Source organism: Lethenteron reissneri, chromosome 33 (genome assembly GCF_015708825.2).
Source record: "Lethenteron reissneri isolate LAM-NWPU_2019-01 chromosome 33, ASM1570882v1, whole genome shotgun sequence".
Classification (NCBI taxonomy): domain Eukaryota; kingdom Metazoa; phylum Chordata; class Hyperoartia; order Petromyzontiformes; family Petromyzontidae; genus Lethenteron; species Lethenteron reissneri.
Genome location: NC_083811.1, coordinates 4008577 through 4031310, shown reverse-complemented (window position 1 = coordinate 4031310; position 22734 = coordinate 4008577). Strand labels below are relative to the sequence as shown.

Below are 22734 nucleotides of genomic sequence, written 5' to 3'. Positions count from 1 at the left end.
CACCCCACCCCCACCCCCTGCCCACTCACCCCGCCCCCACACCGACTCGTGTCTTCCATCCGCCGCGCAGTGCACGCGGTGCACTGCCCAGAGTTTGTTGCGAGCGCGGCAATAAATAAATAAATATTCACAACCCACCCCCCCAACCCCTCCCCGCTTGCCCCCCTCTCTCTCTGTGTGCGCCTCTTCAATGGCACACCCCAATAGAAGGCAATCAGGGAAAGCCATTCGAGCCGCCGTCTAACCTCCACCCCCCCCCCCCCACTGGCTCGGCTTCAGAGGCATCGATGAGTGGCCCCTCTTAGCACCCCCCTCCCCCCCGGTGTTTGTGCGATGCAGCATCCCACGCAGAGTTGTTGTCGTTGTTGACGATGTTGTTTTGTTGGTCTGCCTCTTGAGTTGCAATCTGGACAACTTGAGGTTGCCTCGTGTGTGTGGGGGGAGGGGTGGGTGCGAATTTGATTGGCTGAGTGTATGTGGGACTGTGTGTGTTTGTGGGTCTGAGTGTGTGCCTGTGTGTGTGTGTGGGTCTGAGTGTGTGTGTGTGGGGCTGAGCGTGTGTGTGTGTGGGTCTGAGTGTGTGTGGGGCTGAGTGTGTGTCTGTGTCTGAGTATGTGTGGGTCTGAGTGTGTGTGTGTGGGGCTGAGTGTGTGTGTGTGTGGGGCTGAGTGTGTGTGTGTGTGGGTCTGAGTGTGTGTGTATGTGTCTGAGTATGTGTGGGTCTGAGTGTGTGTGTGGGTCTGAGTGTGTGTGTGTATGTGTCTGAGTATGTGTGGGTCTAAGTGTGTGTGTGTGGGTATTTGTCTTTGTGTGTTGTCGTGACCTCCTTGGCAGCAGCGAACCTTCCACACTTCACGTGATGGCCTCAAGGTGCACCTATCCTGGCACGAGCGCCGTGGTGACATCACCGCCACTGAGTAACGAATATCGGTTGTCGAGTTGGTGTGCGTTTGTTGATGTGTATCTGTGCGTGTGTTGTCTATGCATGCGTATGTGTGTGCGTCTATGGATCTGCGTGTGTGTGAATGTGTGTCAGTACGTGTGTGTCTGTGCGTGTCAGTGTGCGTGCCAGTAGACATGTTTGATGGTCGTCTGGAGTGGATATTGCGGGATAAAGCGCACGCGTTGATCCCTCTACTGATATCTGTACATTCGACACGCCGTCCACATGCACAGTTTCATCATCATCATCACCACCAAAGACAAAGATCTCCCCATATAGCCTTAACAGACTGTTGGGGCAAGTGCTGTTAGCGCGTGCCAGCATCTATGCAGGCGGACACGACACACTAGGGGATGGGTGGCCAGCATCACGCCCGACCGCCTTTGTCTCCCCAGTGGCGATGTTTTCACACCGCACCAGGTACTCGCTCGAGGCAGAGTCGACGTACGGGGTGGAGGAGGAGGCGGCCCAGGACCGGTTCAAATAATCGTCACCGGTGTTGGCCGTGAGCGGGAATCGAACTCGGGTCGCCGGGTTTCGTAGGGCAGCATAGTGCTGACCCAATACACCACCATCACCGTCATCACCATCATTGTCGTTGTGGATGTCGTTGTTGTTGTTGTTGTCAGTAGCGTGGTTGTGATGGGTCCTGGTGCAAAGATTCAAACGCCCCCCCCACCCAGTCCAAGCCCCCCACCCCCCGGCGCAATTGCACCGCTGCACACTCGATAGCTACGCCGCTCGGCTGTTCCTGCTGCTGCTGTTCCTGCTGCTGCTGTTCCTGCTGCTGCTGCTCGTCGTGTTTCATTCGCTTCAACTCTTCACCGACTCGGGAAATCACCCACCGAGACTCTCTATCTCTCGTTCGCGAGGGTCCCGCGACGGAGACGTTTTGGGGGTCTGGGGGGGAGGGCAAGTCCCTTTAACGGAGTTTTGTTTTTGTGTTTAACGTTGGCGACTGTTTGTTGCGTCGATTTTGCACGGAGGGGGGAGGAGGAAGCCCATGCGCACGAGGGGTACAAACAGCCGATGTCAGCCAACGATTACGACGATGTCCAACAACCACGTGGCGGCTGGCGACGCAGTCAGCCGGGGGTGGGGGGGGGGCGGGGGGGCGTTGTAATGATCTCAGTCAGGAGATCGCAGTTGGTGGGTCGAGTCAGCCCATCATCACCATCATCGTCATCATCATCCACCGAGGGTCGATAAAGTGCGGAACCAGTTTGTAGACAGTCGCAGTGAGTGGGTCGAGTCAGCCCATCATCACCATCATCGTCATCATCATCCACCGAGGGTCGATAAAGTGAGTAACCAGTTTGTAGACAGTCGACAGTGGGTGGGTCGAGTCAGCCCATCATCACCATCATCGTCATCATCATCCACCGAGGGTCGATAAAGTGAGTAACCAGTTTGTAGACAGTCGACAGTGAGTGGGTCGAGTCAGCCCATCATCATCATCCACCGAGGGTCGATAAAGTGAGTAACCAGTTTGTAGACAGTCGCAGTGGGTGGTCGAGTCAACCCATCATCACCATCCACCGAGGGTCGATAAATTGAGGAACCAGTTTGTAGACAGTCGACAGTGGTGTGGCTCGCCGATGGCCTGGCCCTCGGCATTGGAGCGTGGAATTTCCACCACCGAGTCAGACCCGCCAACGAGTGCGAGCGTCCAACGCTCACCCCAGCGTAGCGACCCTGGGGCCATCACCTCCTTCCTTCTGCCAGTTCCATCTCTATTGTGCAGTCGATACCAGTGGCGAATTCAATTTCGTAAATTTATGATTTGTTTCTTTGTTTCATGGAACCGCCGTGGCTTCTCCAAGGCGTTGAACACGCGATCAGTAACTCACATCTCTTCTCATTCGGAGGCCCCCTACTAGCGGCAGCTGCCCCTGTGCGGCACGAATGTGACTCAGCACCTCGCCTGCAAAGCGGGCATTTAGTCTGTGCCAGTAGGGGCATCAACATCACCATCACCACCATCGTCATCATCGCCATCACTATCATCATCATCGCCATCATCGCCAGCACCATCATCGCCAGCACTATCATCATCATCAGCATCATCACCATCGTTATCACCACAATCGTCATCATCGCCATCACTATCATCCTCATCGATAAAGTGAGTAACTATCATCATCATCACTACCACTTTCAACATCAACACCATCATCATGACCCCACCGTCATCACCACCATCATCATCACCACCACCACCATCATCACCACCACCACCACCATCATCATCAGAACCACCACCACCATCATTACCTATCACCACCACCATCACTACCACCATCACCACCACCATCATCACCACCACCATCATCATCACCACCACCATTATCATCATCATCACAACCACCATCATTATCACCACCATCATCATCACCATCACCACTATTATCATCATCACCACCACCACCATCATCAACACCATCATCACCACCATCATCACCACCATCATCACCACCACCACCATCATCACCACCACCACCAATATCGGACTCCTCCGCTTTAGCAGCACACTCGGACCGTGTGTCTCTCTCTTTCTCGGCTCTCCTCTCTCCCCGGCCCACTCACAGGAAGGGCACGAACGCCCTCTCCTCCACCAGGCTGATGGACAGGTTCCTCAGCTCGTCGGCCGACTCCACGGCCCTGTACCCCAGCTGCGCCAGGGTGTCGTTGCACGCCTCCTGCACGTAGCGGGCGATGTCGTAGCTGAGGCTGAGCCTCCATCCCTCGGCGGCGGCGGCCGAGTCGCGACTCGTCGAGTATTTGTAGCGGCCCAGCTGATTGTCGCCGCGCGTGTTGCTCATCACCCAGCCCGTCACCGCCTTGCCCATGGGGATGCCGGCGAAGCGGTAAATGTCCGCCGCCTTGCCCAGCGGGTCGCGCGCCAGGTCCTCGTATCGGACGAGGAGGTAGCGGCCGCGCAGCCAACGTGGCCTCGACATCCCCGTGCGCGCCGAGCGCACGAAGTCGTCGCACGTGGCCGTGATCTGCCCCGCGTCCAGTCGGTAGGGCATGCGGCCCGTGGCGTTCCAGATCTTCCACGCCTTGAAGGTCTCGGTGAAGGTGAGCATGCGCGACGCGAGCACGGCGCGGGGGTCGCGCACGAGGTGGACGATCTTGAGGTCGAGGCGCGGGTCGTCGGCCATGAGGCGCAAGGTCGCGCACCTCGGGGATGCGCACCGTCTTGATGGCCACGTGCGGCCGCGCGTGGCAGGCGCGCGTCGCCAGCGTCACGTTGAGCGGCCCGCAGGAGCGCAGGCAGCGCTGCTCCTCCGGCTCCGAGGATGACGACGACGACGATGAAGAAGATGACGCGGAAGAGGGCGGCGAGAAGAAGGATGATGACGACGAGGATGATATTAATGATGATGATGGCAATGATGACCGCCGCCGATGATGACGATGACGACGACGACGTCGTCGGGGTGTCGCCGCACACGGGCGGGCTGCAGAGCGCGTTGCTCGCTCCCCGTCGGAAGAGGCGCGCCGTTTCAGTGGTCCCGCGGCGCGGGCCTGATGTAGTTCTCCAGGAAGTAGAGGTCGCAGTCGAAGAGGTTACGCAGCAGGTCGCGGTAGGCGCCGAGCAGCGAGCGCCTGTCTACCGCGTGGCGGAAGCGCAGCCCCGTGTCTACGAAAGGTGGCCTGCACGTGGTAGAGGGGCTCGAACAGGTAGAACACCTCCGGGTTCTGGTTGAACAGCTGGCCCATGAACGAGGAGCCGCTGCGCGTCGTGGCGAAGATGAGGATGTGCTTGCGCTTCGGAGCCGTCCGTCGCGGCCGTCTCCACGACCTTCGCCACCTTAGCCAACTCGGAGGGCCTCGCTCGGGAATCCCCTCCCATTCCTCCGGTGCCGGCGATGGCACCGCCGGCACCAGCGGTCCCTTTAGCTGCCGCGGCCGCCGATGCCGCTGCCTGCGCCGCGCACCCGGAGAGGCGCGGCATCCTGCCGAAGGTGAAGAAGCAGCGGGGAGGCGCGTCGGACACGTCGCACATGTAGAAGCCGTAGGTGCGGATGGTTCTGATGGCCGTGTACTGGATGCCGAGAGAAGCGCACACCACGAAGACGACCACCTTCCACGAGCACGCCATGGCCGGGCTCTGCGCCTGTCCATAGGGGCGAGGCGCCTGCACGCACGCGGACACACATGCGGGGACACGCGGACACACACACACGCGGACACACACACACCGCAGGTACTCATTTCAGGCTGAGTCGACCTAGGGGAGGCCCAGGAAAGGCTCAGATCATCGTCACCGGTGTTGGCCGTGAGCGGGAATCGAACCCGGGTCGCCAGGTTCGTAGCGCAGCGTAGCGCTAACCGCTACACTACCACATGCACACATGCACACAAAGACAAAGATCCCCCGTATAGCCTTAACAGACTGTAGGGGCAAGTGCTGTTAGCGAGCACCTATGAAGGCCCGAACGGTACACGACGAGGGGGTGGGTGACCAGCACCACGCCCGACCGCCTTTGTCTCCCCAGTGGCGATGTTTACACACCGCACCAGGTACTCATTTGAGGCTGAGTCGACCTATCTCTGTACAGATGCAAACGAGTGGCGATAGGTCCACTTGCTGTACTGCCTTCTCTTGGCGAGCCAGGGTATGGCGTCTCCTCCTCGACGCCTACGGGAAGGGAGTTTCACAGCATTCGCGTGGTGACCCACCAACCCTCGCTGCTGCCTCCACAGCGCTGCATTACAGCGGTCACGTGGTTAGCGACCAGAACCCGCTTCGTGAAAAGCAAATTGTACGAGTCATTGGAATAGCCCAGCCTCGATATAGATGAATATATTAATATTCAGGGTGCTTCGAAACAATGTTAACACTCACATGGGACTCTCGTTTTTCGTGGACAAGGACGGATAATGCACCGTAACGTGATAACAAATTAAATGTTTAGAGCTTCAAAAAGTCAAAGTCTCCACTTGTTCACCATCATTGTCAACGGAATCTTGGAATCTTCTCCAGGTGGTCTCCAGAGCCCGGGGGCACGTTTCTTGTGTTGATTGTTGCAAATTCTCGGAAGTGTTCACATTTCTTTGTAGCACCCTGTGTATATCTACCCACAGTGACGAGATGTTAACACCCTCGCCTGGTATGCAGGAGGTCGTGCCTTTGAGTCTGACACTGACGGCTACTGCTGTAGTTTATTTGGAGTTTGCGTGTCTCTCTCTCTCTCTCTGCGGTCGCGTGGATTTTCTTCTCCCTCCACATTTAGAATCAACATCACGCATTTCAAGTATTTGCCCGCTGTGCATTTCTACGTGGTAAGCCACTTCGTTGAGCTTATCATTAGTGGCCAGGTCGCTTCTGACAAAGAGCTGCATGGCTCAGTGGGGCCTTACCTGCTGAAATTTAAATGTTTTAATTACGAATACATCTACGCAGAACGTCTATCGCACCGCACGCAGCCAACCGCACTACGCGGAGGTGCGGGGGAAGGACAACAAAATAAAACAACAACAACGAGCAGTTCTGAATAAATTACTTTTCAATCTAGATTTAAAAGTGCATAGCTCCAGTGCCTTCCTTAATATCGGGATTGAACACCCACGCGCACTGGCGCTGTGCAGAAGAAGTGCCTATAAATGTCGCCCGTTGTTGTTCCGTAATAGCACTCGACACGGACCCAGAGTGTGATGAGTTGGCAACCTTTACCGGGCCGCACAGATCGCTCCGGCGTGTGGCGCTGCTGTCAGAACGGGTTGACATTATAGCTTGGCCAAGATACTTCAATTCCACCGTTGAACCTCGGCGTTGGCTCTACCCCCCCTCCTCCCCACTGCCTCCCATCCCCCTCCTCCCTCCCTCCACCCACCTAGACTCCCTCCCCCACGCTCCCCACCTCGTCCTCCGTAACCCAAAGGCCACGCCAGCTCGAATGTGTCAGAGATTGTGTCAGAGCGGTCCGTGCCGCGTCTCCTCCTCATAAGAACGCAGAGGAATTGAAATCGATGAGTCGGTGACTCCGCGCGTTAGACGACAACTCTCCCGGGTCTCAGGCGCGTGAGATGTATGGAGGGGGGAGGTGGGGGGGGGGCATGTGAACGCGGTGTTGGAGAATTTGATTGGGGGGGGGGGTGTCTGGGATGGAGTGTGCGTGTGTGTACGTGTGTGTAGTGGGGAGCGGTGGTGCGGCGGTTAGCGCGCCGCGCTACAAACTCGGCGACCTGAGTTCGATTCCCACACATGATTCCCGCGCACGGCCAACGCCAGTGACGATTATCTGAACTAGGTCGACTCGGCCTCAAATGAGTACCTGGTTCCGGTGGTGTGTAGTAAACATCGCCACTGGGGAGACAAAGGCGGTCGGGCGTGGTGCTGGCCACCTACCCCCTCGTGTGCCGTGCCAGCCTTTATAGGTGATCGCTAACAGCACTTGCCCCAACAGTCCGTTCAGGCTATACGGTGGACCTTTGTATTTGTGACGGGGGTGGGGGCATGTATCCCCCTTTCCTCAATCTCATCATCATCATAATCAAGCCTTCGGTCATCTTTGTTACACAGGCGGCAACTACAATGGTGCAGCGGCAAGCCCAGGGAGGTAAAGCAGCCTCGGGTACATCCCCCGCGGAGATGGAGCGACGAAATCGGCTCGCGGGCAGCTGCCCAAGCGGACTGTGACAACGCAGAGATCGTGCGTGATGAGGGAAGCGGCCTGGTGGCTCGGCGGTTCAGAGCACCGAAGCCGGCCTTGTCGAGGACCGACGTTAGAATCCGGGTCTCGGCCGCGACTATTGTGATTGACGAGGATTGTCCAGGAGTGGCGACGAGTTGATGCTCTCGTCATGGTCACCAATAACCGCGCGCACGCACACACACACACACGTACCAAAAACAAACAAAATAATTCGCATTAAATTAGAGGGTTCGTTTTGACTGCCATGCGACGTACGTGTTTTTTTTCGTATGCCAGGAAAGTGTTATAAAACGTAGCACTCTGTCTATAATGTGTGGATTTCAAAAAAGAAAGGGCAATTGACGAGACTGCAGAGGTAGTTCTCTAATATACACTTCCACTGACCGTGGTCTAACACGGTGCGGGGGGTGCGGGATGGGGGGCGATGCTTTGCCCACTAAACACGTGTCAGCCTGTCACAACGTCGAGATTAGGCTGGCTTTAGAGACTTTTACAGACATCGCGTAACATCTCCTTATTGATGATAATGGGGCGTTTATCGTAATCGCACTTTTTTTTCTGAAGCGGGCAGAGAGAGAGGAGAGAGAGAGAGGAAACGTGAGAAAGAAAGAGAGAGAGAGAGAGAGAAAATCAGCAGATTCTGTGCGAATTGTGAACCTATTACTTGCACGAGATGGATTTTACGAATTTCATCGCTGTTTCTGGTCACCGCTTGCGAAGATGTGGCCTCTAATTACACGAGCCATAATCTCATGCGGAAGGGGGCTGTTATCCCTAAATGTTGGCGTATTGCATTTTCTTTTTTTCCAATTACAAAGCAGCGGCAGCAGCAGCAGCAGAGTTGATGACTGCCGCAGTGAACAATTCTTTTTTTAACGGCCAGTAAATCATTTGCTGTGCGGGAGCGGTGGCGCAGCGGTTAGCGCACTGCGCTATTATCGAAACTGCGGCGGGATGAGTTCCTTAATTTGAATCCGACTAACATCGCTTGAGATTAATTTCTGAACAAATCATTGGGTCCACAAATATATATAGTTTCCCTAAATATAGCTGCCTAAATATATATATAAAAACGTGCACTTGGGACACCATGGCCGCGAATTGGAGGAGTTACATCCGATTCGTGGGGGATAGGGGGTGATGTGGGGGTTAGGAGGTAGGGGGGTGTGGATGGTGGGAAGATGATAGGGCAGGGTGGGTGGGATTAGTGGGTAGAGGGGGTGTACGGATGTGGGGGTTAGGGGGTAGGAGTATGTACGGATGGGAGGGGGATAGGAGGTAGGGGGAGGTGGGGTAAGGGGGTAGGAGCGTGTGGATGGTGGGAAGATGATAGGGCAGGGTGGGTGGGGTTAGTGGGTAGAGGGGGTGTACGGATGTGGGGGTTAGGGGGTAGGAGTATGTACGGATGGGAGGGGGATAGGAGGTAGGGGGAGGTGGGGTTAGGGGGTAGGAGCGTGTGGATGGTGGAAGATGATAGGGCAGGGTGGGTGGGGTTAGTGGGTAGAGGGGGTGTACGGATGTGGGGGTTAGGGGGTAGGAGGATGTACGGATGGGAGGGGGATAGGAGGTATGGGGAGGTGGGGTTAGGGGGTAGGGGGGTGTGGATGGGGGGGGGTCAGGGTAGTCTACGACGCGCTCGCAGTCAGTTCACGCGATGGATGTCATCGTAATAAGATTAATAGACGCCTTTGGTCCCTCGAGCGAGGGCTCAATGCATTTAAGAGTCAATTAATTAAGGCGGCCTAGACCCCCAGGGTGGGGGTGGGGGGTGGGGAGTCGGGGTGGGGGTTGAAATGTGTGAGTGGGGTGGGGGTGGCATGTATGCATGTTGAACTTCATATTCTTGGTTCTTTCGGTAAAGTCACGTAGAAGGGAAATAATAAAGTAATAAAAATAAAACATAATAGAAAAAATTCTCACGACGTTTCGGCTACAACGCAAGCAGCCGTCCTCATGTGAAGAACAGGGCTGTCAGAAGAAAGACAGCCCTGTTATTCAGTCACGAAAGCTTTAAATCGAGAAATGTTGAACTTCCTTCACACCGTACGTAGCCAACCGGAGGCATATGACGCCTAAGCAATTGGCTCCTGCCCCAGGTATGGCTATACCCAACCACAGAGCTCGCTGATGAGTTCCAATATTGGTGATGCCCGTTCGCGTATTTCCCGGTTTGGGTCTAGCCCCCCTCCATGCTTGCTCCTCCGGGTTTGATGGCCACGTGGTGTTTGTTTTTTGTAAAACCTGATTTGCTTCGTGACTCGGTGCATTGTGGGTAACGCACGCGTACGTCACACGTTGTTGTGAATCCACTGCTGGATGAGTATCGCACTGTGCGTCGTGCGGGTTCATGGAGGGGGGGAAGTTATTCGACCATACTTCACCTCGCTAGTCAATGCGGGTTAGTGAAGGTGGGGTTACCACCATTGGAACGTCATTTGCCAGTAGCAAAATATAACAATTGTTTTTTTACCCTTTTATCTGGCAACAAAACTGACACCTTTTTTACAAGGAGTCATGTTTGCATAGACCACAATACCTGCAGTCGGAATGCAAACAAAAAGCACAACTCTGATAATGTATGCACTGCACTTGAAGTTGATTGGTCCACACCCGAGACAGCTTTCGTTAGAGCCTAGTCTCACATGGTGTTGGACCAGATGACGCCAAAAGGCACACAACTCAAAGACAATGCACCATCAGAGTGTGAGAGCTCTCATACTCTGTTGGTCTATGCAAACATGACTCTTTGTAAAAAAAAGGCGTCAGTTTTGTTGCCAGATAAAAGGGTAAAAAAAACAATTATCAAGGTGGGGTTAGTCTACGTGCCCGTTTATCCATCTTAAATCCGGCCAAGCAGAAGCTGCTTAGGCATGCGGTGGCTGGGCATTGCGGGCTACATGACCCAACCAACGCAGCCTCGCCTGCCGAAGGAGCTCATCGATGAGACTGTGTCCAGATGTTGCGAGAATCAGGCGGAGTTCCTCACACAATACAGTCTGGTAAAAAAACAAAAAGGATGGATCGTAGATAGGCCAGCTCTGAATCTTTTCAAACCGGCGCACATGTTCCACCGGAGGAGTCGATGTTTCGCAAGGATAGCGAAGGGAGGACATCAACTGTTTCCGGGAAGACCCGGAGCTTCGTATGGAGCAAAAGGCCAGGTAGCCTCAACAAAGCGTTACGCAGCCGATGATGATCGTTGTGCGTGTGTGTGCGCTTATGACACACACACACACACCAATCCAAATACACACACAGTTAGGTGTGTTAACAGAGTTGGGGAGATTTAAACATTTTCTCCGTTGTAAATGAAGTGGACTTCCTTCGCACCGTACGTAGCCAACCATTGTTACGAACTGCCGCGCCGCATGGAGATGGAATCGAACTTGGGACCTCTGGACGGCAAGCCCAGCGCGCTGTTCTACCCACCAACACTCTGGAACCTTCTTACAATTCTCAGTAAAATACAAATACGTGCGGCAAATTGGTAACCGGTTTTCCCCAAAAGTTTCCATGCGGCAAACACACCAATTCACCCTCCCTCCATCCAACTCTCACACTTTCACTCTCGCTCCCTCCCACTTACTAAATCTCAACAGCACTGCGCACGTGAGCTCCACTAATTGGTTAATTGCTATGCGCTGGCTCAGTGTAATGGGACCGATGAACCCCCCCCCCCCAACCTGACTCCACCCCAGGGCAATTAGAGTCGACTCGACCACCCACCAAATCGAGACACAGCCCCATGGAAACTCTGTCATCGCGTTCCAATGGATCGATACGCGCCTGCTGCATCGCATTAACCGCGCCACCTGCGTGACTGAAGCGAGCGGTGGGGGGGGGGGGGGTCAGGGGGAGATGAGACGCGTTAGGGTTTTGGCTGCCTGGTGATAGAGACGAGACAAAGACAAAGATCCCCCGTGCAGCCTTTAACGGACTGTTCGGGGCAAGTGCCGTTAGCGAGCAGCACCTACGAAGGCCGGCACGGCACACGAGGGGGGTGTGTGGCTAGCACCACGCCCGACCGCCTTTGTCTCCCCAGTGGCGATGTTTACACACCACACCGGGTACTCGTTTCAGGCTGAGTGGACCAAAGGGAGGTGAAAGAGACACACACTTACATATTCATCATACAAAGATCCCCCGTGTAGCCTGTACATGCTGTTGGGGGTACACAATGGGTGTGAGTGGTCAGCACCACGCCCGGCCGCGTTTGTCTTCCCAGTGGCATGCATACTCTCTCATACATACCAAACGCACATGCCCTGACGCCTGATGTATATTTGGAGTTTGCGTGTCTCTCCCACTCTCATCATCGCTGTGGCTAGGAGATGTTAACTACCTCGCCTGGTATACAGGAGGTTGTGGATCCGATCCCGACCCTGACAACGCCTGCTGTATATTTGGGGTTTGCGTGTCTCTCTCCCACTCTCATCATCGCGGTGGCTAGGAGATGTTACCTACCTAGCCTGGTACACAGGAGGTCGTGGATCCGATCCCGACCCTGACAACGCCTGCTGTATATTTGGGGTTTGCGTGTCTCTCTCCCACTCTCATCATCGCGGTGGCTAGGAGATGTTACCTACCTCGCCTGGTATACAGGAGGTCGTGGAGCCGATCCCGACCCTGACGCCTGCTGCTGTATATTTTGAGTTTGCGTGTCTCTCTCTCATCATCATCACGGTGGCGAGGAGATGTTACCTACCTCACCTGGTATACAGGAGGTCGTGGGTTCGATCCCGACCCTGACAACGCCTGCTGCTGTATATTTGGGGTTTGCGTGTCTCTCTCCCTCCGTGGTCGCGTGGATATTCCTCCGGGTCCTCCGGTTTTCCCCTCCACATTTAGAAACGACTATTTGGCTGCCCTCCATCTCCACGTGATGAGCCCCTTTATCTGAGCGACCATTTGTGGCCAGGGTCGCTCCTGCAAAAAGAGCTGCATAGCTCAGTGGGGCCTTATCTTGTATAAGTAAAATAAAAGATGTGACGAAAATAAAATAGTGTACTTTGCAAGGGGCCACGAGCTACCCGTCGGAGGCCGTCGGACTGCAGAAGGGCTGCGTGCAGAACGAGAGAGAGCGAGAGAGTGACCGAGAGAGTGACCGAGAGAGTGACCGAGAGAGTGACCGAGAGAGAGTGAGCGAGAGAGTGAGCGAGAGAGAGTGACCGAGAGAGAGTGACCGAGAGAGTGACCGAGAGAGTGAGCGAGAGAGTGAACGAGAGAGTGAGCAAACGAGAGAGCGAGAGAGTGACCGAGAGAGAGTGACCGAGAGAGAGTGACCGAGAGAGTGACCGAGAGAGTGACCGAGAGAGTGAGCGAGAGAGCGAGCGAGAGAGCGAGCGAGAGGTGGGGGTTTTACATTAAGCTCAGTTTAAAAATGTAAATAAAAAAAATTACGAAATGATGAACGAAGCAAAGTGCCGAATACACCGAGCATCTTCTTGTTTCCACTGATCGTAAAAAAAAAAGACCTGATCGTATAATACCTGGCTCGTAAGAGTTGGAGCAACGGGAGGAGCGCGGGGGGGAGAGAAGGAGGTTGTTTTGTATCTGAGCCGAGTATAAACACTGCCTCTCTGTGTTTAATGACTTCGCTTTGTAGTCGCATCAGCAGCGCGCTGAACGTGCTCGGAATTAGGATGGTACAGCGAGGAAGAGGAAGGAGGTGGGGGGGGGTATTTATTTTAACAAACAATCAACGTTATTATTATTATCGTTAGGCTAACCCAAGGGTCGGCAAGCAAAATAACAAGAAGATACATTTCTTTAGAATGCGGTATATGTCTCTACATTATATATATAACAAACAAAAAACCTTCAATATTTCAAGAGCCACTATGCATGCGAGTGAGAATATGAGACGGTGGGTCCTTCATAAGCAACGAGGCAGCGTCAGTGCGCGTGTTTGTGTTGTGGGTAGCGGTGGAGTAGCGGTTAGCGCGCTGCGCTATGAACCTGGCGACCCGGGTTCGATTACCGCTCACGGCCAACACCCAGTGACGATTATCTGAACCGGTTCTGGGCCTCCTCTAGGTCGACTCAGCCTCAAATGAGTACTTGGTGCGGAAGGGATGTGTGGAGAATGAGGGTCAGTGTGCACAGCGAATTGAGGCGAACGCCCCGGGCCCCGCGCTTTGGGGAGCCCCGCGATTCGAGGTGACGGCGTCAGATGTAATTCTTCCGTTTTAGTTTTAATGCGGGGGCGGGGGGGCGCGCACATCATGCTATTTGGCCCGGGGACCCCGCAAGGCCTCTCACGTAATTGAAAGCGCTTGTCCTCCCCCAACCCCCCCCCCCCCCCCCCGTTCGTTATTTCAAATGCCGCGGGATAAGTCAAAGGGGATGTCTGTGACAGACGTTTGTTTTTCTGAGTCTCACTGCTCAGAACGCACACAGTGTCCCCATCCAACTCCCTCCTCCTCGTCGTCGCCAGTTCGTGTTCACGCGCCGCGAGTTATTCGATTGCGAGGTGACCTTAGTGGTCACGGATCAGCGTTAATTGCGCGCTAATCAATTCTGCCGTTGAGGAAGAAGAAGAAGAAAGCGCGAGAGGGAACAGAGGCGCGCGCACGGCGAGAGAGAGAGAGAGAGGGAGAGAGAGCGAACGAGAGAACGCAGCGATAAACAACGGGGAGCGGATCTCCGTTGCACCGAGAGACATGAAGGTGGTGGTGGGGGGGGGGATAGGCAGGAGCGAACACGTGGACGAGAGAGCACGGCGTAGGTCACAGAGACATCATATTGACCGTTAAGGAGAACGCATCGGAGCTGGGGCAGGGCACGGGGATCCCTAGAAAGGCGTGGGAGGGCCTCTCTCTCTCCCCCCTGGGTAGAGGCTAACGGCGGAACGGCAGCCGAAGGCCAGGGAAGGATCGCGCCCCGATCGAAAGTCCAAGGAGAGTGCGCGAGTGACGTCGCCACGTCTACGCCTCTGTTTAAGGAACGAAGCGGGTGGGCTTCTCCGAAAATCTGGCTGTCGCCTGATGAAGCTGGTTGTAATCACTGGCGAAACGTCGTACTTAGATTGTCTTGGCTCTCCAACACACCCGTGTAGTGCTGTACTGGTGACGAATTGGCCACGTTCTGTTTACGTAACAAACCTTACTAGTTGGCTGTGCCGGGTGGTGGCGGGTTTAACGACACATGTATATATTTACGCGATCTAACCCAAAAAAACTGTATTATGGCATACACACACGCATGCGTGTGTATATATGTTGAACTTCTTTCGCACCGTACGTAGCCGACCGTGCTAATCGGAGGTGCGCGGGAAGGACACGGCAAGGACTTCGTGCGTGCCCATCATCCCGTCGTGGAGTCACGATGTGTGCGTCTGTGAGCCCGTGGCGGAGCGGTGAGCGCACTGCGCTACGAACCGAACGACCCACCCGGGCTCGATTCCCGGCCACCACGGCTAACTAATGCGTGATATCTGAACTCGTCCCCACATCTTCTCCTAGTTCGGCTCGGCCTCAAACGAGTACCTAGCGCGGCGTTGTAAAAATCTGAAGCAAAGGCGGTCGCGCTTAGCGCTTCTCGAACATCGCTTGCCCAACCGTCTCCGTCGGCTACACGGGCGATCTTCGTCCCGTATGCGTAATGCGTCGTGCGAGTGAACGTGTTTTACACGCGCCTATATCAATGTCTCCCTGGCGAAAGGGATCCGCTTGTCAGTGCGTGCTCGCATGCTCGTCAATTCCCCGCGGAGCCTGCCATGCACCTTGAGGACAGCGTGGAAGCAGCGGGCAGAGATCCGCGCAGCGAACCCGGCGACCCCGAGGTCCGATTCCCGCTCACGCTTTCGACTTGTATTCGAACCGTTTCCCGGGCCTCCCCTAGGTCGACTCGGCCTGAAAGCGAGTGCCCGGTGCGGCGTGTAAAGATTGTGACACTGGGGAGACAAAGGCGGCCGGGAGTGGTGCTGGGTCACGCCATTCCCTCGTGCACCTCGCCGACCTTAATAGGTGCTCACTAACAGTGCTGGCTCCCGGCAACCGTGTAGCGTATAACGGTCATCAGCATCATTGCGGTGGTACTGATGGTGGTGATGATGGTGGTGATGATGGTGGTAATTGTGATTGTGGTGGTGATGGTGGTGATGATGGTGGTAATTGTGATGGTGGTGGTGATGGTGGTGATGGTGATAATGGTGGTGATTCTGATGGTGATGGCGTTACGTTCCCACGCCGTCACTGATTGGCCCATACATCAAACTCGACACCACGGGCTCGGATCCCATGTGCTTGATGCGTGTCCAGGTTTGAAGTCTTAAATGTACTTTAAATTAGCAGTTCTGATCTATAATGTATTTCACGTTAGGAAATTTGTGAAATGACGGGCGGACTTCCAATATCTCGCGGCTGCCTGGGTCTCTAACACCCACACACACACATGTTGTGAGACAAAGACGAATGTCCCCCGTATAGCCTTCAACAGACTGTAGGGGCAAGTGCTGTTAGCGAGCACCTATGAAGGCCGGCACGGCCCACGAGGGGGCGGGTGGCCAACACCACGCCCGGCCGCCTTTGTCTTCCTCGTGGAGATGTGTACACACATTGCACCAGGTACTCGAGGCTGAGTCGACCTAGTGGAGGCCAAGATAATCGTCACCGGTATTGGCCGTGAGCGGGCATCGAACTCAGTTCGCCGCGTTCGTAGCGCGGCGCGCTAGCCTCTTGACGACCGCACACACACACAGACACGCACAGACACATACGCACACACACAGTCGAACACACCGAAATCACGCACAAGCACTCACACGTGAAAACGCTCGCATGCTCAGGGGACACCGTTAAATTGTTAGGTCAAGGGGCTCCTAAGCGAGAACCTATTAAACAAAATTGGCGCTAAGGGGTCGCATCTGGGTTAAGGGTTGGTGGCAGCGGCGCGGCTTAAGTCTCACCAGAGTGCCGCGCTCACCATCACGATTATTACCATCATCATCAGCCGTCGTGAGCATCATCATTAGACCATCACCACGCCAACTCCGCTCATCCTCGTAGCAGCAGCGGCGGCAGCGGCTTTTAGCTCGGCCATCGAAACAAAGACGGCGGTCACCGCGTCGCGCGGCGCTTTCGGGAGCTCTTCTGCGGCCGTCTGGAACGTTCTTCCTTCCGATATGAGGAAGCGACTGGAGCTACGCACTTCTAAATAGTCTCGGTGCAAACTAAATTCAACATACACACATGCGTACAACTCCTGGCAGGGCCTGGCAGACGTGAGGAAGCGATGGGCGCGATGACCTCTTCAACTTGACCTTCGGCGCTTTCCGCAGCAGGCGAGCTGCAGCCGAAACGTTGGGCCTTGGTGTCAGCGAGCACCCCTTGAGCTACGGCACGTCTGTGCCTCCCACAGCGCGCGACGGGCACCACCGCAGGAGCCAAAGGCAGGGAGAGCGAGACGGAGCGGCCTCGGTGAGGGATGACGGTGGCGGTGGTGGCGGTAGTGGCGGTGGTGATGGTGGCGGTGGTGGAGGTGGTGGATGGTGGTGGCGGTGGTGGCGGTGGTGGATGGTGGTAGTGGTGGCGGTGGTGGTGGCGGTGGTGGTGGTGGATGGTGGTGGATGGTGGTGGTGGTGGTGGCGGTGGTGGTGGTGGATGGTGGTGGCGGTGGTGGCGGTGGCGGTGGTGGATGGTGGTGGCGGTGGTGGCGGTGGCGGGTGGTGGATGGTGGTGGCTGCGATTGGGTCGGCGGGGAGCGGCTGGTAGCCGGGTAACTTAGGGGGGTGAGGGGTGGAGGGGACGGGGGGGTGGAGGGGGAGGGGGGTGAGGGGTGGAGGGGGGGGGTGAGGGGTGTAGGGGAGTGAGGGGTGTAGGGGTGAAGGGGGAGGGGGGTGAGGGGTGGAGGGGGGGGGTGAGGGGTAGGGGGGTGAGCGGTGGAGGGTGTTGAGGGGTGGAGGGTGTTGAGAGGTGGAGGGGGGTGAGGGGTGGAGGAGGGTGGTGAGGGGTGAAGGGGGAGGGGGTGAGGGTTAGAGGGGGGGTGAGGGGTGGAGGGGGGGTGAGGGGTGGAGGATGAGGGGTGGAGGGGGGGTGAGGGGTGGAGGAGGGTGGTGAGGGGTGAAGGGGGAGGGGGGTGAGGGTTAGAGGGGGAGTGAGGGGTGGAGGGGGGGTGAGGGGTGAAGGGGGGGTGAGGGGTGGAGGATGAGGGGTGGAGGGGGGGTGAGGGGTGGAGGAGGGTGGTGAGGGGTGAAGGGGGAAGGGGGAGGGGGGTGAGGGGTGAAGGGGGGGTGAGGGGTGGAGGGTGAGGGGTGGAAGGGGGTGAGCGGTGGAGGGGGTTGAGGGGCGGAGGGGGGTGAGCGGTGGAGGGGTGAGGGTTGAGGGGTGGAGGGTGAGGGGTGGAGGGGGGTGAGCGGTGGAGAGGGTTGAGGGTTGAGGGGTGGAGGGGGTGGGACACGCGCCTGTTAACCACGTTCACTTTGATGCGCCTGTGCATTATGGAGGAGACGTGGCCGCGGGCTATCGCTGTGTTTCCTCCGAACCGCGTTGCGCTCGTTTAATCCGAACGTGTCGTGATGCCGCTGCTGCTGCTGCTGCTGCTGGCGCTGCGTTGGCGGTGCCGGTGCACAAGCACAGCCCAACAGGACTCAACTCGCTTGTCAGCGACGGCCACGCGGATGCCGCACGTGACCTCTGCCTGGAATCCAGCACTGTGGTGTGGGGGCAGCAGCGAGGGGTTGGTGAATCACACACAGACGCTGTCGCGGAACTCCCGTGACCGCCTGGCTCGCCACGAGAAGGCGGTACAGAAAGTGGACTAATCGCCATCTGTCTCCGTCTGTACGGGGATAGAGCGTTGTCCCTCTCGCGCAAGGCGTGGGGGTTTCTACGGGCGCTCCGGTTTCCTCCCACGTGTCTTATAATAATAATAATCATCAACAAAACTCATGATTTATATAAAAACATTGTGGCTTTTCAAAACAAAAACCCCAATGAAGCGGCAGGAGCCTCCTGACAAAGAGTCATGTGGCTCCGCTGGATGAATCGGTAAACACGTCAATAAGTAAATAGGTCAAACAACACTGCGTGAGCTTGAAATAAAACATCCACTAATTTAAATATTCTTTGGGTCTTTCGGTAAAGTCACGTAGATAGGTTCAAAGAAAATAACAAAAAACTACGACGTTTCGATCGCAACACAAGCGGTCGTCATCAGGAAGACTTTACCGAAAGACCCAAATAATATAAATTCCTGTAGTCACGAAAGCTTTAAGTCAAGATTTATAACTAATTTATATATTTTTTTTATTCTAAGGCCACGCAGCGTTACTGGTATTTGTTGTATTGTGACGCACGTGCCTGCCACGTGTCTTTCGAAAGAAAGCAAAGTTGCCACTCGTGAGTTTCAGTTTATTTTGATGTGTTACACGGATGATGATGATGATAACGGTCCCGTTTTGCCAGTTACTCGGTTATTTTACACGTCTGATCCGTGGTACTGCGTGAGCAACAACAGCAGTGGCAGCAACAACAAAATAAAAAAAAACATCAATATTTCGTGCAAGCAACGTCCTTCAGGAATATTGCACAACTAACAAACGGGGTGTTTGGCGGTCGCAAAGAAAACACACGCTAATGAAAAGCAGTGCGAAATGGAAAAAAAAACTGCTTCAGCTAAAAACAACAATAATAATTCGCGGAAATGTGATGGCACGTCACAGAGCCGTCCCTAGGGTAGCACAGCGAATCGGGTCGACCGCCCCGGGCCCCGCGCTTGGGGGGGGGGCAGGGGGGGGGCAACGCGCTTCGACGTCACGGCATCATTTGTAATACTTCGCTGGTTTAGTTTGAAGGCTCTCGGGGGACCCACAGTGGGCTGATTTGCCACGGGGCCCCGCAAACCCCCATTTGCCCGGCTCTGTCTCCACATAGCACTTCAAAGTTCTTGTTGTTTTACGAATGTAATGACAGGAGAGTCAGCTTGCAGTACGAGTGGACTGGTGGCCACGACAGGTAATGACAGGGGAGTCAAACTACAGTGTGAGTGGACTGGTGGCCACGGGAGGTAATGACAGGGGAGTCAAACTACAGTGTGAGTGGACTGGTGGCCACGACAGGTAATGACAGGGGAGTCAGCCTGCAGTGCGAGTGGACTGGTGGCCACGGGAGGTAATAACAGGGGAGTCAGCCTGCAGTGCGAGTGGACTGGTGGCCACGGGGGGTAATGACAGGGGAGTCAGCCTGCAGTGCGAGTGGACTGGTGGCCACGGGAGGTAATGACAGGGGAGTCAGCCTGCAGTGCGAGTGGACTGGTGGCCACGGGGGGTAATGACAGGGGAGTCAGCCTGCAGTGCGAGTGGACTGGTGGCCACGGGGGGTAATGACAGGGGAGTCAGCCTGCAGTGCGAGTGGACTGGTGGCCACGGGGGGTAATGACAGGGGAGTCAGCCTGCAGTGCGAGTGGACTGGTGGCCACGGGGGGTAATGACAGGGGAGTCAGCTTGCAGTACGAGTGGACTGTTGGCCACGACAGGTAATGACAGGGGAGTCAGCCTGCAGTGCGAGTTGACTGGTAGCCACGAGAGGTAATGACAGGGGAGTCAGCCTGCAGTGCGAGTTGACTGGTGGCCACGGGAGGTAATGACAGGGGAGTCAGTCTGCAGTGTGAGTGGACTGGTGGCCACGGGACGTAATGACAGGGGAGTCAGCCTGCAGTGCGAATGGACTAGTGGCCACGGGAGGTAATGACAGGGGAGTCAGTCTGCAGTGCGAGTGGACTGGTGGCCACGGGAGGTAATGACAGGGGAGTCAGCCTGCAGTGTGAGTGGACTGGTGGCCACAAAACGTAATGACAGGGGAGTCAGCCTGCAGTGCGAATGGACTAGTGGCCACGGGAGGTAATGACAGGGGAGTCAGTCTGCAGTGCGAGTGGACTGGTGGCCACGGGAGGTAATGACAGGGGAGTCAGCCTGCAGTGTGAGTGGACTGGTGGCCACGGGACGTAATGACAGGGGAGTCAGCCTGCAGTGCGAGTGGACTGGTGGCCACGGGAGGTAATGACAGGGGAGTCAGTCTGCAGTGCGAGTGGACTGGTGGCCACGGGAGGTAATGACAGGGGAGTCAGCCTGCAGTGTGAGTGGACTGGTGGCCACGGGACGTAATGACAGGGGAGTCAGCCTGCAGTGCGAATGGACTAGTGGCCACGGGAGGTAATGACAGGGGAGTCAGTCTGCAGTGCGAGTGGACTGGTGGCCACGGGAGGTAATGACAGGGGAGTCAGCCTGCAGTGTGAGTGGACTGGTGGCCACGGGACGTAATGACAGGGGAGTCAGCCTGCAGTGCGAGTGGACTGGTGGCCACGGGAGGTAATGACAGGGGAGTCAGCCTGCAGTGCGAGTGGACTGGTGGCCACGGGAGGAAATAACAGGGGAGTCAGCCTGCAGTGCGAGTGGACTGGTGGCCACGGGAGGTAATGACAGGGGAGTCAGCTTGCAGTGCGAGTGGACTGTAGGCCACAGGAGGTAATGACAAGGGAGTCTGCCAAGGGACTGGTGGCTACGGGAATGATCCAGAATAGGAGCGTGGCCAGGTGACGTAAGAGGACGGTGGAGTCTGCTGGTAGAGTGAGCGGTCTAGAACCAGCGAGAAGGTTCGGGAATGGGGGCGTGGCCTCGGACCGTATAAAAGGGGGAGATGCGCGGGAGACTCGGGGCTGTTGCAGTGGGGGTCTCCGCTTGTCCGAGTGTGAGCACGCGGCTCCTTGAATAAAGAAAACCTTTCCAGGAAAAATGCGTTGTAGTCGTCTTTACACAAATAACCCTTTGTACAGACGCAATCGCCATCAATGCCCATCATAATCGATCTCGCCTCGTGGTGGTGTGTGGTCCCCATATGTAACCCAAGTATCACAACGCGGGTGTCTGGACAACTTTCGTGAGTAGTCGGTGCACCCTGTCGCTATGTCACCTGCCTGTTCATTTGTGCGATGATTTGTTAAACACATCCGTGTGTATATATATACCATGCAGGTGTATATTCGTCTATATATCTAATCAATTGTGATATCCTAATGTCCCCTGTCCATTGTATGTGCATTCATAAATGTACGTATTTATTTACAGTAATTAATTTACAATACATATTTATTATCCATTATATTAAGCATTCTATCTATCGTGACTTTCATTATCCGTCTGTATCGACCTACCCTTCATGTATCGATATGTGTCTGTGTCAAACCCATTTATATAATCCGGCGTTTTCGTATCTTAATGAACGGGTGCTGTGAAGAAGGATCATCGCCCGAAACGTCGCCTATTATATACTGCGTGTATATATATTTTTTCCCTTTCAGGGCCAAAGTATTAATGACGAACCTCCCGGAGCGGCAACTGAAACAATTGAGCAACTTTCCTAAGTTCGACCCCTCCACCCCCTCCACCCCCCTGTCCATTCAGCATTAAAAAGGCTCAGCAGGTCGTGTGTGGTGAGGTAGAGAAGTGGGTAGTTTCACCTCGTTCCCAAGACGTCCGACGAGCATGGAAGAGTAGCCCAAAACACCACCGCCGAGTGATTCTTATAGAGAGAGAGGGCTCATTGTAGCAGTGCAGTGAACGAGCAATTGCAGGGCTGCGCCTTCGTGTTGAGACATTAATCATTATCGCGTGGGCGATTCACTCTTTTTTTTTGTCCCGGCCAGAGGCGATTGACGTGGACGAACGCCGGAAGAGGAGGAGTGACTTCGCTCCACTTAGTCCTCAATTAGGATGCAGGAGACGGAGCCGAGCTGAAAGAGGCCAAACGCACCAAAGGCAAAGGTCCCCCGTATAGCCTTCGCAGACCGTCGGGGCAAGTGCTGTTAGTTAGCGAGTGGCACGTATGAAAGCCGGCACGGCGCACGAGCGGGGTGCGTGCGTAGCCAACGCGTGACTCGGCCGCCTTTGTCTCCCCAGTGGTGATGTTTACACACCACGCCAGGCACACATTCGAGGCTGAGTCGACCTAAGGGAGGGTCGGCACCGGTTCAGATAATCGTCACTGGTGTTGGCCGTGAGCGGGAATCGAACTCGGGTCGCCGGGTTCGCATAGCGCAGCGTAGCGCTAACCGCTGCACGACAACACACACACAGAGCACCATGGACTCTTCCCAGTGTGTGTTCACGTGCGTTCATGCGAGCTTGCGTGT

General features: G+C 55.5%; 1 protein-coding gene across 1 annotated transcript in view; it reads right to left on the bottom strand.

Annotated features, from left to right (window-relative positions):
- Positions 1-258: 258 nt before the first annotated feature.
- Positions 259-22734, bottom strand: part of CHST1 (carbohydrate sulfotransferase 1) — a 33542-nt gene continuing 11066 nt past the window's right edge. Inside the window, 6 exon segments of the mRNA XM_061564330.1 lie at positions 259-4116; positions 4118-4346; positions 4348-4454; positions 4456-4596; positions 4598-4730; positions 4732-5087. Of these exon segments, the coding sequence (XP_061420314.1) occupies positions 3526-4116; positions 4118-4346; positions 4348-4454; positions 4456-4596; positions 4598-4730; positions 4732-5087 (1557 nt within the window). The 3' untranslated portion in view covers positions 259-3525.